General features: G+C 42.5%; 1 protein-coding gene across 1 annotated transcript in view; it reads right to left on the minus strand.

Annotated features, from left to right (window-relative positions):
- Nucleotides 1–20,581, minus strand: part of LOC140198367 (zinc finger CW-type PWWP domain protein 1-like) — a 142,146-nt gene that overhangs the window by 54,164 nt on the left and 67,401 nt on the right. The window contains exons 9-10 of the mRNA XM_072259464.1: nucleotides 10,537–10,653; nucleotides 2,598–2,718 (exon numbers count right to left, since the gene is read on the minus strand). Coding sequence (XP_072115565.1) covers nucleotides 2,598–2,718; nucleotides 10,537–10,653 — 238 coding nt within the window. The remainder of the gene's footprint in view (nucleotides 1–2,597; nucleotides 2,719–10,536; nucleotides 10,654–20,581) is intronic.

The following is a 20,581-nucleotide window of genomic DNA, read 5'->3' on the forward strand; positions in this document are numbered from 1 at the left end:
TGCATTGGATCCTTCTTTCAAGGATACAAATCCTTCTGTTATAAAAGTTTCATATCCCCTCTTAACTTGGTCAGACTCTGACACATCTTCGTTAGTATTTCCTAAACCCTGTGGATTTACAGGTGTTTCAATATGCTGCACACAAGCATCTGGGACTGCTTCCTTCTCTTTCTTTTCAATCGAAAACAGTTAGCTATCACATGTCCAGGTTTCTTACAATAATTACAAATAATACCAAAATGTCTTTCCTTCACATGTCTCCCGTCATCTTTACTTTTCTCACTAATTTCAGATTTAACTTCTGGTTTACTTTGACTCTCTGTGCTATTTTTCCTTTTAAAAGTTCTACTCGGAGAAAATTTATTCTTATGAATTAAAGCATACTCATCAGCTAATTTAGCAGTCTCCTGCAATGTAGCAGTGTCCCTTTCATTTAAGTATGTCCTCACTTCAACAGGAATGCTTCTATTAAACTCCTCCAGTAAAATCAACTTTTAATTTATTATACTCCCCATTCACATTTTTAGAGGAAACCCATCTCTCAAAACACAGATTTCTCATAGGCAAATTCCACATAAGTTTTTTCCACAGATTTCTTCAAATTTCTGAATCTTTCTCTATACGCTTCCAGAACCAGCTCATATGCCTTTAATAAATGCTGTTTAACAATATCATAATCCAGTGCTTGCTCAGCATTTAAAGCTGTATAAACTTGTTGTGCTTTGCCTTTAATTACACTTTGTAACATCATTGGCCATTGCTCTTTCAGCCATTTTAAACTCAGATCAACAATTTCTAAATGCTGGAAATATTTGTCCACTTCAGCTTCATTAAATGGAGCAGTCAAAATAACCTCACGACTAGCAATAACCTGTTTCTTAGAACCAGAAGACTAATTTCCCACCTTTAATTTCTCCATCTCTAACTCAAATTTCCTCTGGTTTTCAGCTTCTCATTCTTTAAATTCCTTTAGTTTACTTTCCTCTCTTTCTTCAAATTCCCTTTTTCTATTTGCCTCTCTTTCGGCCATTTCCACTTTAAATCTTTCAAACTTTATCTGTTCAAGATGTAACTGCATTTCCAGATTACTCATTGGAAACCTATCTAACACCTTATCATCAAATTTTTTCAAACTAATATAATGCTCAGCGATTTTTCTTTGAATTAAGGCCTTTGTTGTGCCCTTCGTAATTCCTTGACAGAACCACATAATTATAACATATTGTTACAGCAGTGCAAAGCAATACCATAATTTGATGAAGAACAAACCATGGGCATGGTAAAAAGAAGTCTCAAAAGTTTCCCAGTCGACTGACTCCCGAGTCCCCGATAGTAGGCGGCAAAAGGGAGAAACTCCCTGCCATAAACCTCCAGGCACCGTCAACTTGCCGATGCCTTGGAAGCAGCCGACCACAGCCGACACTGAGTCCATCCGTCCAAAAACTTCAGGCCTCGGACTAGCCGTCCGATACAGCCTCCCGAGTGCCATCCTCTGCCGAGTGCCTTTGACCTCACCCTGGCCGCTGAAACAAGCAAAGCCGAGATTTTGGGGCCTTCTGCTCCGGAGATTCTGGTTACCAGACAGTAGCAGCGGCAGCGAAGCGGGCATTTCAGAAGTTTTCCAGATGTTCCTCCGTACTCTCACTTCTGTCTCCATCAAATCAGAACTGTACATGGTCCCCTACTTGACAGATAATAGACATCATCACCGGAGAGGCCGCGCGCGCTGCCATCTTCTCCTCCTCAGATACAGTCCTGAGACACCAGGCAAGGTGATTTGATTGCAAACAATTAGTTTATTGATCATTACAGAATGTCTCTCTGGTGTTTCCCACTCCCTCCTCTCTCTCAGTCCACAATAGAGACCCCTATTAGAATCAGGTTTATCATCACTCACATATGTTATGAAACTTGTTTTTTTCTGTGGCAGCAGAACAGTGCAATACATAAAACTACTACAGTATTGTGCAAAGGTCTTAGGTACTCTAGCTACATACGTATATGTTATATGTGCGCCTATGACTTTTGTGTAGTACTATGCACTCAGTGATCACTTTATTAGGTACCTCCTGTGCTTAATAAATTGGTCACTGAAAGTATGTTTATCGTCTTCTGCTGTTGTAGCCTATCCACTTCAAGGTTCAACATGTGTGTTCAGAGATGCTCTTCTGCACACCACTGTTGCAATGCATGGCCAGTATGGCCATTCTCCTCTGACCTCTCTCATAAACAAGATGCAAACTCTAGAGACTTGCTTGTGAATATCCCAGGAGATCAGCAGTTTCTGAGATACTCAAACTACCCATCTGGCACCAGCAATCATTCCATGGTCAACGTCACTTAGGTCACATTTCTTACCCATTCTGATGTTTTGTCTGAACAATAACTGAACCTCTTGATCATGTCTGCATGCTTATATGCATTCTTTTATGGCTGATTAGACATTTGCATTAATGAGCAGGTTTACAGGTGCACCTAATAAAGTGGCAACTGGGTGTAAACTTATTCCTATGATCTTAATATTTCAGTAAACAGGAAAAAGAATGAGAATAAAAAAATACTGAAAAAGAGTGCGTACACCGCACTCATGCACCCACCATGGATATCCAAACTGCTTGGCCCACACAATGGAGCCAGGAACCAACTCAGCATAAATGACATCATTTTCTCTTCCTTCCCAGGCTTCTTCTGGCAAGTCACACATATTGAACAGCGGGTCTGCAACACACAATTCAAAGTTATTTGTGATAAATTCTATTGCAAGAGTAGCCACGTAATCAGGAATTCAGTATTTCTTTCTTGTAGAACTAAAGAGAGATCTCAATTTGCAGAGAGCCTTCCAAACCTTTATAACATCCCAAATCAGTCAAGTGTAGACTCTGCTCTGAGATAGGAAATGTGGTAACTAGTTTCTGCACAACAGGATTCCTCAAACTGTTACCCACTAATGCCAAGATTATTTTATGTCATGTCCACTGAGGAACAATTATTAACCAGTAAGAACTCCTTCCTCTTCTTCCAGCCCATTGAACCACACCACTCAGCAACCATCTATCTAATCTCAAGACAATTTACAATAATGACTAACCAGTGTGCCTTTGGACTGCTAGAGGAAACCAGAGCACCCAGAGGAAACACACCCAGTCAAGGGCAGAACCTACAAACTCCTTACAGACAGTGCCAGATTTGAACTTTGCACTCCAGAATGCCCCATGCTGTAATAGTGCTGTGCTAACCATTACACCACTATAGCAACCCTGTGCTTTTATACCCAGTTGAAGGCTGACAACACCTCAGTTAACATTTCCTTTGAGGAGCAGAAGGTTTTTGCACTATAATGCTCCCACAAGTGCATCAGCATTCTTAAGTACCTGGAGTTGGGCTTGAACTCACAATCCCTAAGGCTTGTGCCAAGGCTTGACCCACTGAGCCACAGCTTAAACCTACTCATAATCAAAACTACTTTACTTTTGTATTTTTCTATACTGAACCATTCACTCCCTGTTATTTGTGGGAGATTTGAAGAATCATGTATTTTGGGAAATTCATAATATGGAGATGAGCAAGACATAAGAGACTGCAGATTTAGGAATCTGGAGCAACAAGCAATTTTCTGGAGGAACTCAGCGGTTCAAGCAGTGTCTGTTGTGGAGAAGGAAACTGCTGACATTTCAAGTCCAGACCCCACATTAGGCACCTTGCCTATAGTTAATCCTGCATACAAGGATTAGATAGAGAATTGTATCCAATTCTGCATTCAACTTGAGAAGATATCAAAACCTTGAATAAATTGTTTCTTACTCACGTGATTCCCATTCGTGTTTTTTATGACATAGTCTAAGCTAGGATGTACTGCTAAGGCTTTATAAGGAGTTGGTCAGAATGTTTTTGAAATATCGAGAGCATTTTAGGGCTGTGCTGGCCCTGGAGAGGGTCCACAGCAGGTTAACAAGAATGATCCTGGGAAGAAAGGCTTCATATACGAGTAGCATTTGATGGCTCTGGGCCCATTGTTGATGGAGTTCAAAAGGATGAGAAATATCTCAGTGAAACCTCCTGGATACCAAAAGACCAAAATAGGGTGAACATGGAAAGAATATTTCCAAAAGCAGGAGAGTCTAGAATTGGAGGGCACACCCTCTTAGTAAAGAGATGTCCCTTTACAAGTAAGATGAGGTATAATTTCTTTAGCCAGACAGTGGTAAATCTGTACATTACAATGCTACAGAGGCCTGTGGTGACCAAGTTGTTAGGCATAATTAAGGCAGGGAATGATAGGTTCTTGATTGGTAGGGTTACAGGGAGAAGACAAGGATTGAAAAAAAGAGCCATGCTTAAATGACAGAGAACTGATGGGCTGCATGGCCTAATTCTGCTCCTATATTTTACGATTTTATGGCTCTCAGAGTAATTTCATCTATGCTGTTTTAGACTTATTTCCCAAACTTATTCTCACACACCTGCCCATCAACTCCCTATTTTCCTACCAACTAGCTACAAGAGGGGCAGTTTATGGTGGCCTTATTAACCTACCAGCATAGAGTCACAGGGTCCAGATGTCTTTCAAATGTGGAAAGAAACCAAGGCACATGGGACAGCAGCACTTCCTGATATACTCACATCACACCTCTCAGCTAAACAATCTCAAATCTTGAACTAATTTGCCATAAACTAACCCATCTTCAACTTTGTTTATATATTTCAACTTACTACTAACTTATTCCTAGATTATCATTTCTAGAACTTTCCAAAAACTGAGAAGCTAACCAGCCCATACATCTTGTCGTCAGCAGAAGAAACAACAGAATATTTGTGGGAAAGCCAGAGAGGAAATGAAACTCTTCACTTAGTTAAGAATTTCAATCCAAAACGTGGTTGACTACAGATTTCTGCGGCATTCGTGAAATCAAGTTTTGGACTATTACATTTATTTTTGCGTGGTGGTAATTTACTGATATCTTACATATGTTCGCTATCTTGTATATGCGAAGACTAGGCCTCAAGCCATGGTGTCACTTGTTTACAGCAGCCAGGGGCGAGGCATTGGAGCCAGTGTGCTCCACTGGGGGCAGTATAGTGCAATGTCTATGCTGAAATTGGTGCTGCCTCCTCCCAGTGTTCGCTCGGCAGAAGACAAGCTGTATTGTGCTCAACTGCAAATTTCTGCGGCATTCGTGGCTTGAGTCTGGACTTCTTTATTGCATAGCTGTATCTTACTGATACCTGTATGTGCTTGTCGTTTTGTATGTGCTATGTGTGCTACGTGTATATGTGTGAGCTTTGTGCTCTGTGAGACTATTGGTGCTGTGTTTGGCCCCAGAGTAACGCTGTCTCATTTTATTACATTCATATATGGTTGAATGACAATTAAATTTGAATTAATTGTTTATTTCCCTCCACAGACGCTGCCTGACCCATTGAGTTCCTCCAGCCCTTTGTGTGTAGCTCCAGATTTCCAGCACCTGCAGTCTTTTCTATCTTCTCTTTACTCAATTCCAATGGTCTGGAATGGACTCCCTAAAATGGTGTTAGAAGCCAATTTAAAAGTGGATTTGAAAAGAACTCACTGGGGAACTTTCCACAGACAGCTGACAAAAGCACAACAGGCTAAATGATCTCTTTCTGGTCATTGGTCCTGTCATGCCCACAGACTGAATATTGGTTTTAACCCACAATTTCCTACCCTGGAGGAATAGCTTCCAGGCGAAAATCTCAAATATCCAGTTTTTCGTTTTGTCCTCATGGCCTAGATAGACTGAATGTGGAAAGGATGTTTCATGTAGTGGGAGGAGGGTCTAGGACCAGAGGACACAGTCTCAGTATGGAAGGACATCCCTTTACAACAGAGATGAAGAGGAATTTCTTTAGCCAGACAGTGGTGAATCTGCAGAATTCGTTGCCACAGAGGGCTATGAAGGCCAAGTTATTTGGGTATATTTAAAGCAGAGGTCTGATACGTTCTTTGGATGGCGGGGTAGAAAAACGTCTCTACTGAAGGAGGTGTAAGGCACTCCTTCCCTCCACTAGACTGCAGGTCACCCTTGGGCAAGGTGTGGCAACTGCTTAGCCCCTCCGATCACGGTCACGTGAAGCCATTGGACCAGATGGTAGATGGTCATATGAGCAGATGGTTCCTGGTTATGCAACCACTGACACCAGGCAGACAATCGCTGAAGAGTATTGATATGGGTGGGATCACCCATCTTGCCCAAAAGAAGGCAATAGCAAACCACTTCTGTAGAAAAATTTGCAAAGAACAATCACGGTCATGGAAAGAGCATGATCGCCCACATCATATGACACAGCACATAACAAATGAACAATAGGTTCTTGAGTAGTAAGGCATCAAAGGTTACAGGGAAAAGGCAGGAGAATGGGGTTGAGAGGGATAATTAATCATCTATGCTGGTGTAAGGGGGTTTCGACCTTTATGTTACTGCGGAGGCTAATTAAAATGGCGTCTTTGTTATGTTAATCTGGGGAATGCGGCTTTGTTGTGTTAAACGCTTAGAAAGTTTGCGCTAGCAGCTTGTTTTTCCTTTAGAGTGTGATAAGTAAGTGCTATTAACCAATTGGGATAGTTGTTATGGTTTTGGTGTATTTGAAGATACTGTATGCGCGGGGTTTGGGGGCAGAAGGCAGGAGAGCGAGACAGAGGATGGACGAGGTGCTGTGAGTCCGCTAACGGGGTCGGACCCCGAGCGGGACGTTCGGCGAGGAGACGGAGGCAGACTCGTGTGGAACGTCTGGTCGACCACCGTTGTTGGTCCCAGGCGGCCGGTCGAGGTGGTCCGAGGGGGTCGCAGGGTGAAGAATAAGGTCCTTGAGCTCCATGGTTTTTGTGCACGAAGAGATTGAATTTTGACAAGTGTGGCGCCTTTTATTTTCCTTTTATATTTTATTCTCTTTTAATTATATAGTTCCAGTAATATCTATAAACTGTAAATCATTTAATTGCATCTGGTGTATTGTCTGTTATTTGGGCGGGGTGGGGTACCTCACACAGCATCCACACAAACAAATTACCCAGTTTGCCGGGGCCAAGGCTGTTTCCCTAGACGACAGCGAGCCGAGCGACCCTGAGGGTGGCCGGGGGGGGCTACATTGTGTGGGCTTTGTCCGGGATTGACTCTGCTGGTATGCTGTGTGGGTGCCCTGTTTAAATCTGTAATGTGCGTCTCTGTGGGTTATTTGCTGGTGATTGCTGTATGCGTGGTGGGTGAGGTCTTTGTTCGAGTTCGGGCTGGCATTGACGAGTTGGAGGTGGTACTCGGGGCTGCCCATGCGGTTGGAGGGAAGAGTGGACTGATTTGGAGGTAGGGTCTGTGAATAAATGTTCTAGCTCTGGCAGGCTCCGCCTGGCACTTGGGATAGTGTCCACCCCAAGAGGGGCGGAGACGTGCGAGACATGGGTAGAGCGGATCTCTCAGTTGTTAGATGAGTGGCAGTGCTCGGTTGAGGGAGAGTGACAGGGATTGGTTGAAAGTTTGAGTAGGCGGGCTGGTGACGGTGTTAGACCTGTCAGGTTCACTTACACTGTAGTGACAGCTGTCAGTTATTTGAAAGAGGGGGGAAAGTTTTCAGTCTGTCTTCTCTGGCTAGGAGGGCGGCTAAATTGCTTGCAAGGCCAGGGGGATCATTTCAGGGGGTCAGCCCCTCCTTCAGTTGTTCAGCTGATCAGAGAGGTGTCGGGAAACTTAGTGGAGGCCCAGTGGGGGAACGGCTTGGGGTCTCTGGGGAAGCACGTTCCCAGCAATGTACCAATGTACTTCCGAAAGGAGAAGACGATGATTGGTTAATGACTCTGGAGGTCATGAAGGCATTTTCTGGGCACCCAGCGTGTCGAGTTGCTTCTGAGCACATGTGTAGCAGCCTTGAGCCAGTACCAAATTTAAACGAGACCCAGCGGTGGTACGGCCTGGGGAAAGTAGCTGAGGGTGAGACCCTCTTAGTAGATGCTCCTAACTACCATGAGGGAGGGGAGTTGACCGCTGAAGACACCTCAGTGAGAGAGAGGTCGCGGCAACTGGACCCTGGCAGCGTGGAAGATGAAGGCAGCGTGTGTGTGGATTATGCGATGTGGTTTAGTGTGCTGCATCTGAGGGGTGGATGTTGCCAGATCCTGAGGAGTGCGGCTGTTGAGCTGAAGATGGCCTTTACTAGTTCCCTAGGATTCTTCGGATCCGAAAAGATGCCCAAGGGCATATCCGGAGCCCCTGCATCCTTCCTGCGGGGCATGAGGAAGACCATGGGGGAAGTGAAGTTGTGTGGAGTTTTGACATATGTGGATGACCGCCTAGAGCTTGGATTCGCCTGGGGGGACTATGAGGCGAGGCGAGTGGCTAAGCCCGGGCGACTGAAGCAAAGTGTCAAATGTGGAGGAGCTTTTGGCCGGAGGAGTTTGGTGCAATGTGAGGAAAATGACCCAACATACCAGTTGAACTTCCTGGTGTTGGGACAGACAGTGGTGGACCGGGTGATGGAAACCCAGGTCATCAATCTGAATGAGACACAGGGAAGAGAGGGGATTTGCACCGTATTGCGGTCATGTACTGATGAATTAATCCAGCGAGAAGAAGCAATGACCCACCTTCGAAGGGATCAGCAAGACATCGATTCAGAACAGATTGGAAGACTTGCAAGTTGGGGAAGATCAAGGAAGTGTTCTGACTAAGGTCAACAGAAAACCGAGAGCCCAGGGAGGGGAGTTTGACTACACTCCCGAGGAGGTAAAGAAATGGAGGACAGATCTCGGAGAAGGGAGGCGGACGCTTGAAAGGAACCTGAAGGTGACTATCGCCAGTTTAAATGAAGTGGAAAAACTGAAAGTTGACCTGGAAGACGTCCTCAGGAAGAAACCACCGGAGGCTGAACATTCTTTAACTGCTGCTTTTCAGGTCAGTGTGGAAGAAGCTGGTGGGGTAACTGCGTCCCAGATTGAGATGACCGAGAACCCCGAGTCAGAATTGCTGAGGCTGTGGCGAGAGTTGAAGGAGTCCCCGAAGAAGCTGACGTCTCGACTGCAGGAGGCTGAAGGGGTAGCCCCGGCTAAATGTTTCAGTTTGGAGAAACTTAAACAGCAGCTACCGATCGAGGGAATGAGGAAGGATACGGATTCGAAGGATGCTGTGCTGCACATGTGGTACATGCTGCCTTTTGCTAACTTCCCCGTGATTGAGGAAGAGACCTTTGGCCTTTCTCCCACTGTGTCAGGTGTAGTGGGGAGGGCTAGCTGTGGGCAGTCTGAGTTACGGCAGGATCAGGAAGGAAGAGAGGCGGGGTCCCGGACACAGGACAGGGGGCTCCGAGCTGTAGTGGTGGCCTGAGTGAGAGAGGAGTTGGCAAGCAGGCCCGCGGTATCCCTAGTAGTATCTGAGCCTTTTGGGTTTAGGTGAGGGGGTACGGAGGTCTCGGAAGGTTAAGAAGCTCCCAAATAGGTTGGCCTATGTAGCGCCCGTGGGACGGGAGTAAGGTCCACTGTTTGGGGAGCACTGTCACTGTGTGTATCTGTGTATGTGTGTGTTGTGTGTCTGCAGGACTGGTTAGCAAGTTATTTAGAAGTCATGAGGACATGACTTTATTTGGTGGGGGGAGAGTGTAAGGGGGTTTCGACTTTTATGTTACTGCGGAGGCTAATTAAAATGGTGTCTTTGTTATGTTAATCTGGGGAATGCGGCTTTGTTGTGTTAAACGCTGAGAAAGTTTGCGCTAGCAGCTTGTTTTTCCTTTAGAGTGTGATAAGTAAGTGCTATTAACCAATTGGGATAGTTGTTATGGTTTTGGTGTATTTGAAGATACTGTATGCGCGGGGTTTTGGGGCAGAAGGCGGGAGAGCGAGACAGAGGATGGACGAGGTGCTGTGAGTCCGCTAACGGGGTCGGACCCCGAGACGAGGAGAGGAGACGGAGGCGGACTCGTGTGGAGCGTCTGGTCGACCACCGTTGTTGGTCCCAGGCGGCCGGTCGAGGTGGTCCAAGGGGGTCACAGGGTGAAGAAGAAGGTCCTTGAGCTCCAACTGTTTTTGTGCACGAAGAGATTGAACTTTCATAAGTGCGACGCCTTTTATTTTCCTTTTATTTTTTATTCTCTTTTAATTATATAGTTCCAGTAATATCTATAAACTGTAAATCATTTAATTGCATCTGGTGTATTGTCTGTTATTTGGGCGGGGTGGGGTACCTCACACAGCATCCACACAAACGAATTATCCAGTTTGCCGGGGCCGAGGCTGTTTCCCTAGACGACAGTGAGCCAAATGACCCTGAGGGTGGCCGGGGGGGCTACACTGGAATGCAGGAGCAAACTCAATAAACCGAATGGCCTAATTCTGATCCTACGGTCTTATGGTTGACTAAATTCAACAAACAACAGTCTTTAACACAAGAAAATGCCTCAATGCTTTTTGCATACATTTCTAATGATAATAATTAAACGTTCTTTCAGCAATGATTTACAATTTGATGGTCCCTGCTGTGAAAGACCAGCCAATCAGGAAAATAATATCGCCATGTTTATTATGGAAAGATTTTTCAGTACCTGGATTCTGACTGCAGATCCAGTCCTGTGGCAGAGTCGCTGGATCCACATTGTCTTTCAGCCTTCTCCACTTCCCACATACCTTCCTGCTGCATTGAACCCAAGCAACATAATTATCTGGAAGGAAACAAAGAACACTGAATAAGCAGAGGTACCTTCAGTAAACAACTGGCTGGCCCAGAGTGAAGAAAGTCCACATGCAGCAATCTTAAGTTTGCATTTCATAAATAGTATTTTTATATATATCCAAGTATTTTTATGGCAGCAGCAACTAAATTAGAAACAGCCATTGCTATTATTTAAGCTGAGACACCATTAACACAGAATGTTGTGGTAAATCAGAAGATTATCACAATCCCCATAGTAAGGCCAGCATTCCAGTCATTGGGTAATCGCAGAACAGCGAAGGTCAGCAGAGGTAAAAGGGTAAGGAAATCAGAGGTCAATTCAGTCCACAAATTTTGCAAGGGCCTTAAAAAAATTTGCCCATCTGCCAACTCTTTGGAGGTTGCAGCAGGAAAAATAACCCCAACAGAACAACAATTTGAGTTTTAAAAGGACCTTTAAAAAATAAAATTTTCAAGGCACTTTATGCTGAACAAAATTTAATATTGAGCAACTTAAAGGGGCATCAGCAAGGTGGCTAAATCTTGGTAATGGATCATTGCATGGCGAAGGAGCATTCTAAAGGGGAGCAGAGAGAGAAAATTCCAGAATTTAGGGCCTTGTCAACTGATAGCAAGTGATCAATGATGTAGATGGTGGAGCAATAAAAAATAAGTATCCATGAGCCAAATGAATTTCATATTAAAGCAAAAGGACAGATTCTTGCTATATTATGTTGTAACAGGAATGTGTTATAACAATGCACATGGACTTTCCCTGATGCAATATTGGGAATCTTCTTGCTTTACCTCTTCATTTTTCGACTTGCTGATATTGCACAGCCCCTTTAAGGAGCAGAGTCTATATTAATTCAGCATTAGTTTTCAGACACAATTAGGGCAATCTTAACACTTATGAAATACTTCATGAAAGAAAGGGTGTAATTAATTAATTAATTGTCTTAATTTGCTTTAAATTTTCAATAAAATTAGTTCCTTAAAAATATTTTAATTTCATGAATTTTAAAATTGTATGATTTGCCCATTCTATCCAAAAAAAAGGAAATGATCTCTGAATTTACAACTGCCCTGGTCATTTCCTTCCTGATGCCCGAGCAATATTTCAGTGCAACAACACAAAAACACTGTGCTCTCCTTCATGTTGGCTCAGGATTGAAAGGCCGGTATTTTACTCAGCGAGTTGTCCATAACCAGACGGCACTGCAAAGAAATCAGTATTAAATTCAGTGGTCAAAAAGCCAGGAAGGATCTAGTTAAATTTTCCTTGTCTAAGGGTTTTATTTAATGCAACAGTATAACCAGCAGATGACTATGCTTCAGTTCAAGATTGATGCATGTTATTTTGCATAAAACAATATTATCTGTTGGGCCTCCACTCTTAAAGCTGAAGGTAAACCTACTTCACCCGTAACTGGTAGTTCAACACCATGATATAATAAGTCCAAAGTTCAATCATGAAATTATATACAGCCCACTTAAAAATGGTGAATCAGCACAGGCTGGAATTTGAAACAAAACAACAGATCTTGGAAAATGGTAACTGCAAAAGCTACGGTCCGGGTGATAAAAAAATATCTGATTCACTCATGTAGTTCAGGGGAGGAAAATCTGCCATCCTTACCTAGTCTGGCCTTTACATGACTCTGGATCCACTCTACATGTTTAACTCTTAAATGCCTTCTTAAGTGGCCTATCAAACCTGAGGTTAGAAGCTTAACTGGGCACAGTTCGGGGAGGAAAATATAAATGTTAGCCTTGCCTGGAATGCCCAGATCCTAAAACAGTTCTTAAAATAAAAGAAGAAAAATAAAACTCCAGAATTTATTTGATTCAGGATTTTAATAAATTCATTCAGCTGTTGAATCTGCTGCATTTAATTTAGAATGTTGACTTAATGGTGTACATTTGCATTTTTACTTGTTCTGCTCCAACTAAAGTGTTTTGTCACTTTGTATCTCACTTTGTAACTGAGTTAGAAGATTGTGGGTTTACACTCGGCTCTGGTGCCTGAGCACAGCACAGTTCACACAACGCTTTACAGTACAGGCAACCTGGGTTCAATTCCTGCCACTGCCAGTAAGGAGTTTGAATATTCTCCCAGGTGATCATGTAGCTTTCCTCCAGGTGTTCCGGTTTCCTCCAGGTGCTCCGGTTTCCTCCAGGTGCTCCGGTTTTCTCCCAAAGACCTACTGGTTGGTCACTGGTCATTGTAAATTGTCCTGTGATTAGGCTAAGATTAAATTGAGGATTGCCAGGTGGTGCTGCTCGATGGTCCAGAAGAGCCTACTACACGCTGTACGTCAACAAATAAAATAAAAAACCTTTGCTAATAGGTCACTGCCATAAAAGCGGAACCTTGAAGGGAATATTAAACAATGTTCCTTTTGTCCATTCAGGTATACATAAAAGATCCCATAACAGTGGCAAATCACAAACACGAGAAAATCTGTAAATGCTGGAAATCCAAAGCAACACACGCAATATGTTGGAGGTATTCAGCAGGCCGGGCAGCACCTATAGAAAAGATTAAACAGTCGACATTTTGGGTCAGAGACCCTTCATCAGTCCTGCATTTTACAGTAAGTCTAAGGTTCAAACATGAAATTATAAACAACAGCCTACTGCACCTTGTGTGTGTCCCATAACAGTAGTAACTGGTTATAACTTTCACTGCAGTGTGTGGGCCTTTAGCTGTTGTATTGCTTATGCAAAAGAGTAAAAAATGGCTTTAAATAGTGATAAAGTCATTTAAAGATGTGAAATATCCTGGCATTTGTCAGTCCAAACTACTTGGCAGGAATAAAAACTCGTCCAGTTTCATCAATTAAAATGAAAGAAAGTTGAATATTGCCAGTAACAGTGAAGGTTTCTCCACCTAACTAATAGCTCAGTCTCACCAGCAATAGTGAACACAGCACAGACCCATCTGTAATCATTCAGATGGCCCTGCTGGTAACATTCAAGGGCCATCCAGGCCTGGTAGTAACAACAAAGGCCAGGACAGTTTTGGCAACAATGGTGCTGAGTCTAACTTTTGTCAGTAAAGTGAAACCATATCTAGCAACTATAAATTCCTTTTTAGACTCACAAATAACTGATGACTAATCCCACCTTTAAGCAGTAAATATGAAGATCAGTTCAGCTTGCTAGTAATGTATGAAGACCAGTTATGCTTCTGGTCTCAGACTGGGTGTGATGAGAACTAGATTTAGGTTGAAGAGTTAAAAGCAACGGAGGGGAATCTGAGGGAGAACTTCTTCACTCAGAGGGTAGTGCGAGTGTGGAACAAGCTGGCAGTGGGAAGTGGTGGATGTGAGGTCAACTGTAACATCTAAGAGAAGTTCAGACAGGTTCATGATGAGAGATCTCTGGTCCAGGGCAGGTAGATGTGACTATGAACTAGATGGACCAAGGGGGCTGTTTCTGTGCTGCAGTGCTCTATGATTCTAAACACAATGTCCAGTTTAACTTCATAAGTAGTTGGAAAGATCACACTAGTCTCAGTCTGACTGGTCCAGCCTCACCTTTGGCAAATCTAACCTTACCTTTAACTTCCCCATCACCAGCACCAATGAAGCTAAGTTCAGCAGAATTAGGGAATTTGGCCCATCAAGTCTGTTCCACCATTTCATCATGGCTATTCCATTTCCCTCTCAGCCCAATCTCCTGCCTTCTCCCCACATCCCTTCATGCCCTGACTAATCAAGAATCTATCAACCTCTCTGCCTTAAATATACCAAATGTCTTGGCCTCCACAGCCTCAACAATGAGTCAGCTTGGCTCAAACAAGGGATAGTTACTTCTGAATCTGAATTTTGTTGCTTTTAAGTACCACATGTGCTCAATATAGAACTGAATATCTGTGCGGCATTGAGTGCTACAGTGTACATTAATATCAAGGTTAGATGATTTGTAGTTTTCTTCTCCAAGCTGAATTTTCCTGTGATTGAAATACAGAAAGAACGGAACCTGCTTATAAGAGAGCAGGAAGTTTACTTGGAATCCTAACTAAAATTCCTCAAAATGCCAGAAATCCAGAGTAACACACACACACACAAAATGCTGGAGGAACTCAACAGGTCAGACAGCATCTATACAGGAGAATGAACAGTTGCGTTCCAGACAAAGATCCCTCATTGGCTCTTTATCCCTCTCCATAGATGCTGCCTGACCTACTAGTTTCCTTCAGCATTTTGTGTGTGGTTACACTGGATGAAGTGATTACTTGCCATGTGCGCAAGTTTGCTGCTGCTTCTGGCTTCTTAACAGCCACCACAATTGATCACTCACAAATTTCTACAAATGTATCATGGAAAGCATTCTGACTGGCTGCATCACCATCTGGTATGGGGGGAAGGAGAGGGGGTACTACACAGAATCGAAGTAAGCTGCAGAGATTTGTAAAGTCAGTCAGCTCCATCATGGGCACTAGTTTCCAGGATATCTTCAAAGAGCGATGCCTCAGAAAAGCAGTGTCCATCATTAAGGGCCCTAATCACACATGTTATGCCTTGTTCTCATCACTACTATCAGGGAGGAGATACAGAAGCCTGGAAGGCACACCTTGAACAATTCGGGAACAGCCTCAGCTTCTTTCCCTCTGCCAACCTATTTCTGAATGGACATTGAACCCAAGTACACTACCTCACTACTGTTTTATTTTCTATTTTTTGCACTACTTATATAAATATAAAATTCAGTCTTTTTCTCTATAATCATGTATTGCAATGTACAGCTGCAGCAAAGGTAAACTTCATGACATATGCCAGTGGTGTTAAAACTGATTCTGATTTGAAGCAGTACTGTAAATTTCTGCAAGACTAAATGGCTTTAGATAAACAAACATTGGTTTTTCTTTCATTAGCATTTGAGCTTCACCAACCACTCCTTTCTGAGTTTTGTAGGTGACAGGACAGTTCACAATGTTAAATTGTATAAAGCAGGCAACAGCTGTGCCACCAATGCAGACAACATGCCATACCTGTTCTTCAGACAAGAACAATGCTTTTGTTTACCACTGGCTTCCCCAGGGTCTTCAACTGCACACAACGTTGAATCATGCACTGTTGTTAGTCTAGAGTGAGCAGCATCTATGGCCATGCACGCACTATAAAGATTCATGTTTCTCATCTGTTTGCCTTATGAGTATTCAGTATTTTATGTTGGTACGAGTAGATATGATAATAGCATGCCCAATCGAAGGTATAACTTTCTCACTCAGAGGCAGCAGTGGCTGGCGAGGGTCTGAAACACCACTGGCCCAGTCATAATAATTAGCAAAGGATACAGGGATGAAAATTTATTTTGATTAGTCACTGTTCTGGAGTTACGTACGACCTTAAATTTAAAGCTTTTGCTGCAGATAACTTAAGAAAAGAATTTCTTTAATTGTGAAATAATGGCATATTTGTCATTTCACCTATTCTCTCCAATTTTTGTTTATTTTCCTTTTTAGGGTATACTTACTTCATCATTTATATTAATTTTGTATCTTTAAGGCACCTTCCACCATCCCCCAAATGCCATTGACTTCATTCAAATTGTGCTTCGTAATTCTGAGGTGAATAATTGCAATTGTCCCAAGTCAGTTTCTTCTCCTTCACTAATTATCTCCATTGTGAATCACATTGATTTACATGATGCTTTATTGTGTCTATATATTGAGGTACCAGGGGAACATCCACTTGCTGTGCTTTTCTGAAGACTCAATGTGGTTTCAAGTGTACAAGACGCGAAGCCAGGTCATTGTTAAATCAAGGAAAATATGATTTTCTATTAGAATACGTGATTTGTCCGTATTTGCATGCAGATGGTGTAATGAGAAAAATAACACAAAACTGATGGATTGCATAGGCAGTGTTATTTATTGTTTCACATGTGGAAACACAAAAAAGGGTATTTATTTGCTCATTTTACATCCCATTTATTCTTTGCTTTCCCTCATTTTCCTTAAACCAACTCCATACACCTATCAACTGCTCAGAAGAAACAGATGGTTGTCTTGGGGCTTCTGCCAAGGAATCAGCCTTCAGCCTTCAGAACTGTACATGTCAGTTTGGGTGATTTGCCCACTTGTTCATTATCTTTATTTAATTCCACTAAATAATTTCTTCTAACAGACTGACCAGGTTCAGGAAGTCACTAAGCAGGTATGTTGCTCATAGTAAAACTCATTCTACCATTTTTTATAATAACTCTATAAGATGGTACATTAGAGCATTATACCAAAGTCTTGTAGTTCCCTTTTAAGCACTTCCACACCTCTGCCGGACATCCCTTGTGAAAAAGGAAATTTAAATGGCTTCTAATGGAAAACAGAAACCCAACAGTTTTAAACAGAAGTAAACAAACTGTGTGCCTTAACCTAATTTGTCCTGAGATATTTCCTTGTCATCTATAATTCTGTGAACTAACAAATAGCTGGGAGGCCTTAACAAAGTGGCACCAAAAGGTACCCCTGCACATTCAGTTTTAAACAAAGAACAAAACATGAACACGAGATAGCCAACATGGCCAAACTACCTCACCAAATAAAGTATCTTCTCCTTTCCTAAATTATACAAGTATCAAGTTAGCAGAAACAAGTGTTAAAATAACTGGTCATTATACAAATTTCATCCACTGAGCAATAATTTCAACATTTCAGATAAGCTGCACACCAGCCAACAGTCCACTCTTAAACATCCACTTTAACTACTTTTGAAGATTTGTCTTCACTCCTTATCGTAGACAACCGACGTTTTCTGCGTGTTTCAGACTGGAAAGGAGGGCTGGGTACCATGCTGTTGATGGACTCAGGCCCAACCTGCTCTTTGGTGATGTGGGTAGAAGGGTCTTGAACCTCCTTACTGGTAGTTTGACATGCGACTGAAAACTGATCAGAGGAAACAGGAACCAGGGCGGTATTAATGTTATGGAGGAGCTCTACTAAAACTGACATTTGATTGGACATTCTGACCAGCCTCTTGGCAAGTTTGCGAGAAAAGCCACTGATCCCTTCTCCCAAGGTTTTTTGCAGCTGCACCAAATCCCCATGTAGGATGTGAAAACCTTCCTGCTGTATCTCCAAGAATTTGGAAGCAAGATTGTCCCCTACCTCACCCTCTAACTGATGGCCCTCAAATACAGGATTTCTATGCTGGCCAAACTCCTTAGTACCCCTTGAAAGGCTTCTGGAAGTACTTTGTGCTGCACTATCCTGGACACTCTCCTCCTCCTCCTCCTCCTCCTCCTCCTCCTCCGGCTGGTATTCTCTCATGGCCACCGCTGTGGCCCATGAATCGGAGTTGCCAGCTGGCATAACGTGGCTATTATCTCCACGAGAAGGCTCCATGGACCCGCTCCCTTTGGTGGTGTCTGACCTGGATGTGGCGATGAAGGAGGGGCTGAGCTGGTTGCTGAATTCTGAGGACGAGAACCATGGAGATATTTCAATATCAGGTATGAATCTTTGACCCTGTTGTCCTACACACTTAACTAACTAATCTTCATCTCTCAGAAATGAGAATGAAAGAAGAGGCCAGGCAATTACTCTCTTGAAAAAGATTTGATGTCCTGATGTCTAAGAAATATGTAGATGAATGATTCTCATAGTTTCAACAAAATATCTACCACTGTCACACTCTTCCCCTTCAGTTAGTTTATCTATAATTAAAGGTGTGACTGTAATGCACCACATTATACCTCAAACGTGCTACTTATGAGTTGTACCCTTAGTGCACCGGAAGTTTTGTATTCTACCCTTTCTTGTTCTTAGTTTATCATCCATCATCAGAGACCCCACCACCCAGGACATGCTCTCTTTTCACTGCTGCCATCATGAAGAAGGTACAGGAGCTTCAGGACTCACACCACCAGGTTCAGAACAGTTATTACCCCTCAACTATCAGGCTCTTGAACAAAAGGGGATAATGTCTCTCAACTTCACTTGGCCCATCATTGAAATATTACCACAATCAATGGACTCATTTTCAAGGACTCATGTTCTCACTATTTATAGCTTGCTTGCTTATTTATTTATTTATTTGTTTGTTTATTATTGTTATTTCTTTCTTTCTGCCTTTGCACATTTTGCAGTCTTCTGCACTCTGGCTGAACACCAAGCTGGTGGCTTCTTTCATTGATTCTGTGATGGTTATTATTCTATGGATTTATTGGGTATGCAAACAGAAAATGAAGCTTAGGGTTGTATATGGTGGTATTTAAGTACTTTTGATAACAAATTTAATTTGAACTTTTGAATTTTGTATTAATTTTCAACTTCTATGCTCTGGTATGCGTGTGAACAGTTTATCTCAATTCACTCAGTTAAAGTGAACTTTCTCCAAACAGGACAAGCCTGAATTCCTCAGTGATTCCTTAAAGGAAATAATGATAAATCAGTATACTTCATCTATCCTGAACTGGGCGAGTGACTTGTGTTAGTCCCACATCAGGAGAAAGTTAAGAACCAACAAAGCAGAGAGTTCTTGTTCCTTTCCAGGCCTTGTGGTGCATTAGGTGGCAACCATGCCATTTCTCTAACATTTATCTCTTTTTTACGAGGCCAAGTTGCTAGCTCAACACTCAACCCAGCATGGATGGAAAGCGTGCAAGAAGCCAGCCAGATTCAAACCCGGGACCATTAGCCTCGAAGTCTGGTGCAGATGCCACTACAGCACAGGCCAGCTAAAATACAGAGAGTACATGGTAGGTAAACATTCTTTCTGTTGACAACAAAGATGGATGCATCTTTATGTCATAATGTCTTACTTTGTCACATACTCAAGAGTATAAAAAAGAAAAGCTTGCATCTCTATGGTAACTTCTACCTTCTTGTGAAATTCCATGAGATTTGCAGCAATGAAATAACTCTGAATTGCAGCAACAAATTTGTGCACAGCAAGTTTTCACAAAGAGCAATGTGATTACCTGTTTTGCTTTGTAAAGCAGAGTGGGGGATAAGTGGCTAGGATGCCAGGGATATCTCACCTGTTCTTAGAACACAGAACGGTAGAACAAAGGAACAGGCCCTTCAGCCTGCAACGTCTCTGCTGACAATTATGTCAAATTAAAACTAATCTCTTCTGCTTGTACGTGATTCATATGCCTTCATTCCCTATATATTCAGTTGCCTAGCTGAAAATCTTCTTTCACATCCACCCCAGCAGTCCTTTTCAGGCACCTACTATTTTCTGTGTAAAAAAACTTTCCCTGCAGATCCCCTTTAAACTTTTTCCTTCTGACAAAGCTTTGCCTGTAGCATTCCACATTTCAATTTGTGGGGAAAAAAAAAGATTCTGTTGTCTGTGTTATATGTCTCATAATTTTATTAACTTCCATCAGGTCTTCCCTCAACCTCTAACCCTTCCAAAGAAAACAATCCAAGTGTGTCCAACCTCTTTTTATAGTTTATATTCTCTAACCCAGGCTGCATCCTGGTAAGTCTCCTCAGCATGGACTCCACATCCTTCTGCAACAGGGCAAACAGAACTGTATGCAATGCTTCAGTTACGAACTAACCAAAATTTTATACAACTGCATCATGACTTTCTAATTCTTATACTTTATGCCTCTAGTGATGAAGGTAAGCCATGGGTTTGGACCTCAAGATCCCTCTGTAAAAAAGAGAACTATTTTCTAAAGTAACACCACGGGGACCTTTAACATTCAGTTTAAATCTCATTCGATAAAAGGAAGTACCTCAGTGTAAAGATTATAAAAGCCGAAGTCTGCAATAACTCAAACAGCATTTTCTTTCAATTATTCAAAAGAAAAAGGGGGCCTATTGTTTGTTGCCTGTTATTACTTCTGTCTTGGATAACTCAGTGTTTTCCTATATGGCGGGTTATGATTTAGTGACATGAAAAAACATTCCTCAGAACAACTAGCTGCATTACCCTCAACTCCTCGCTTACAGCACTTTCAGAAAGAAGTCAACA

This window comes from Mobula birostris, chromosome 5 (assembly GCF_030028105.1).
Source record: "Mobula birostris isolate sMobBir1 chromosome 5, sMobBir1.hap1, whole genome shotgun sequence".
Lineage (NCBI taxonomy): Eukaryota > Metazoa > Chordata > Chondrichthyes > Myliobatiformes > Myliobatidae > Mobula > Mobula birostris.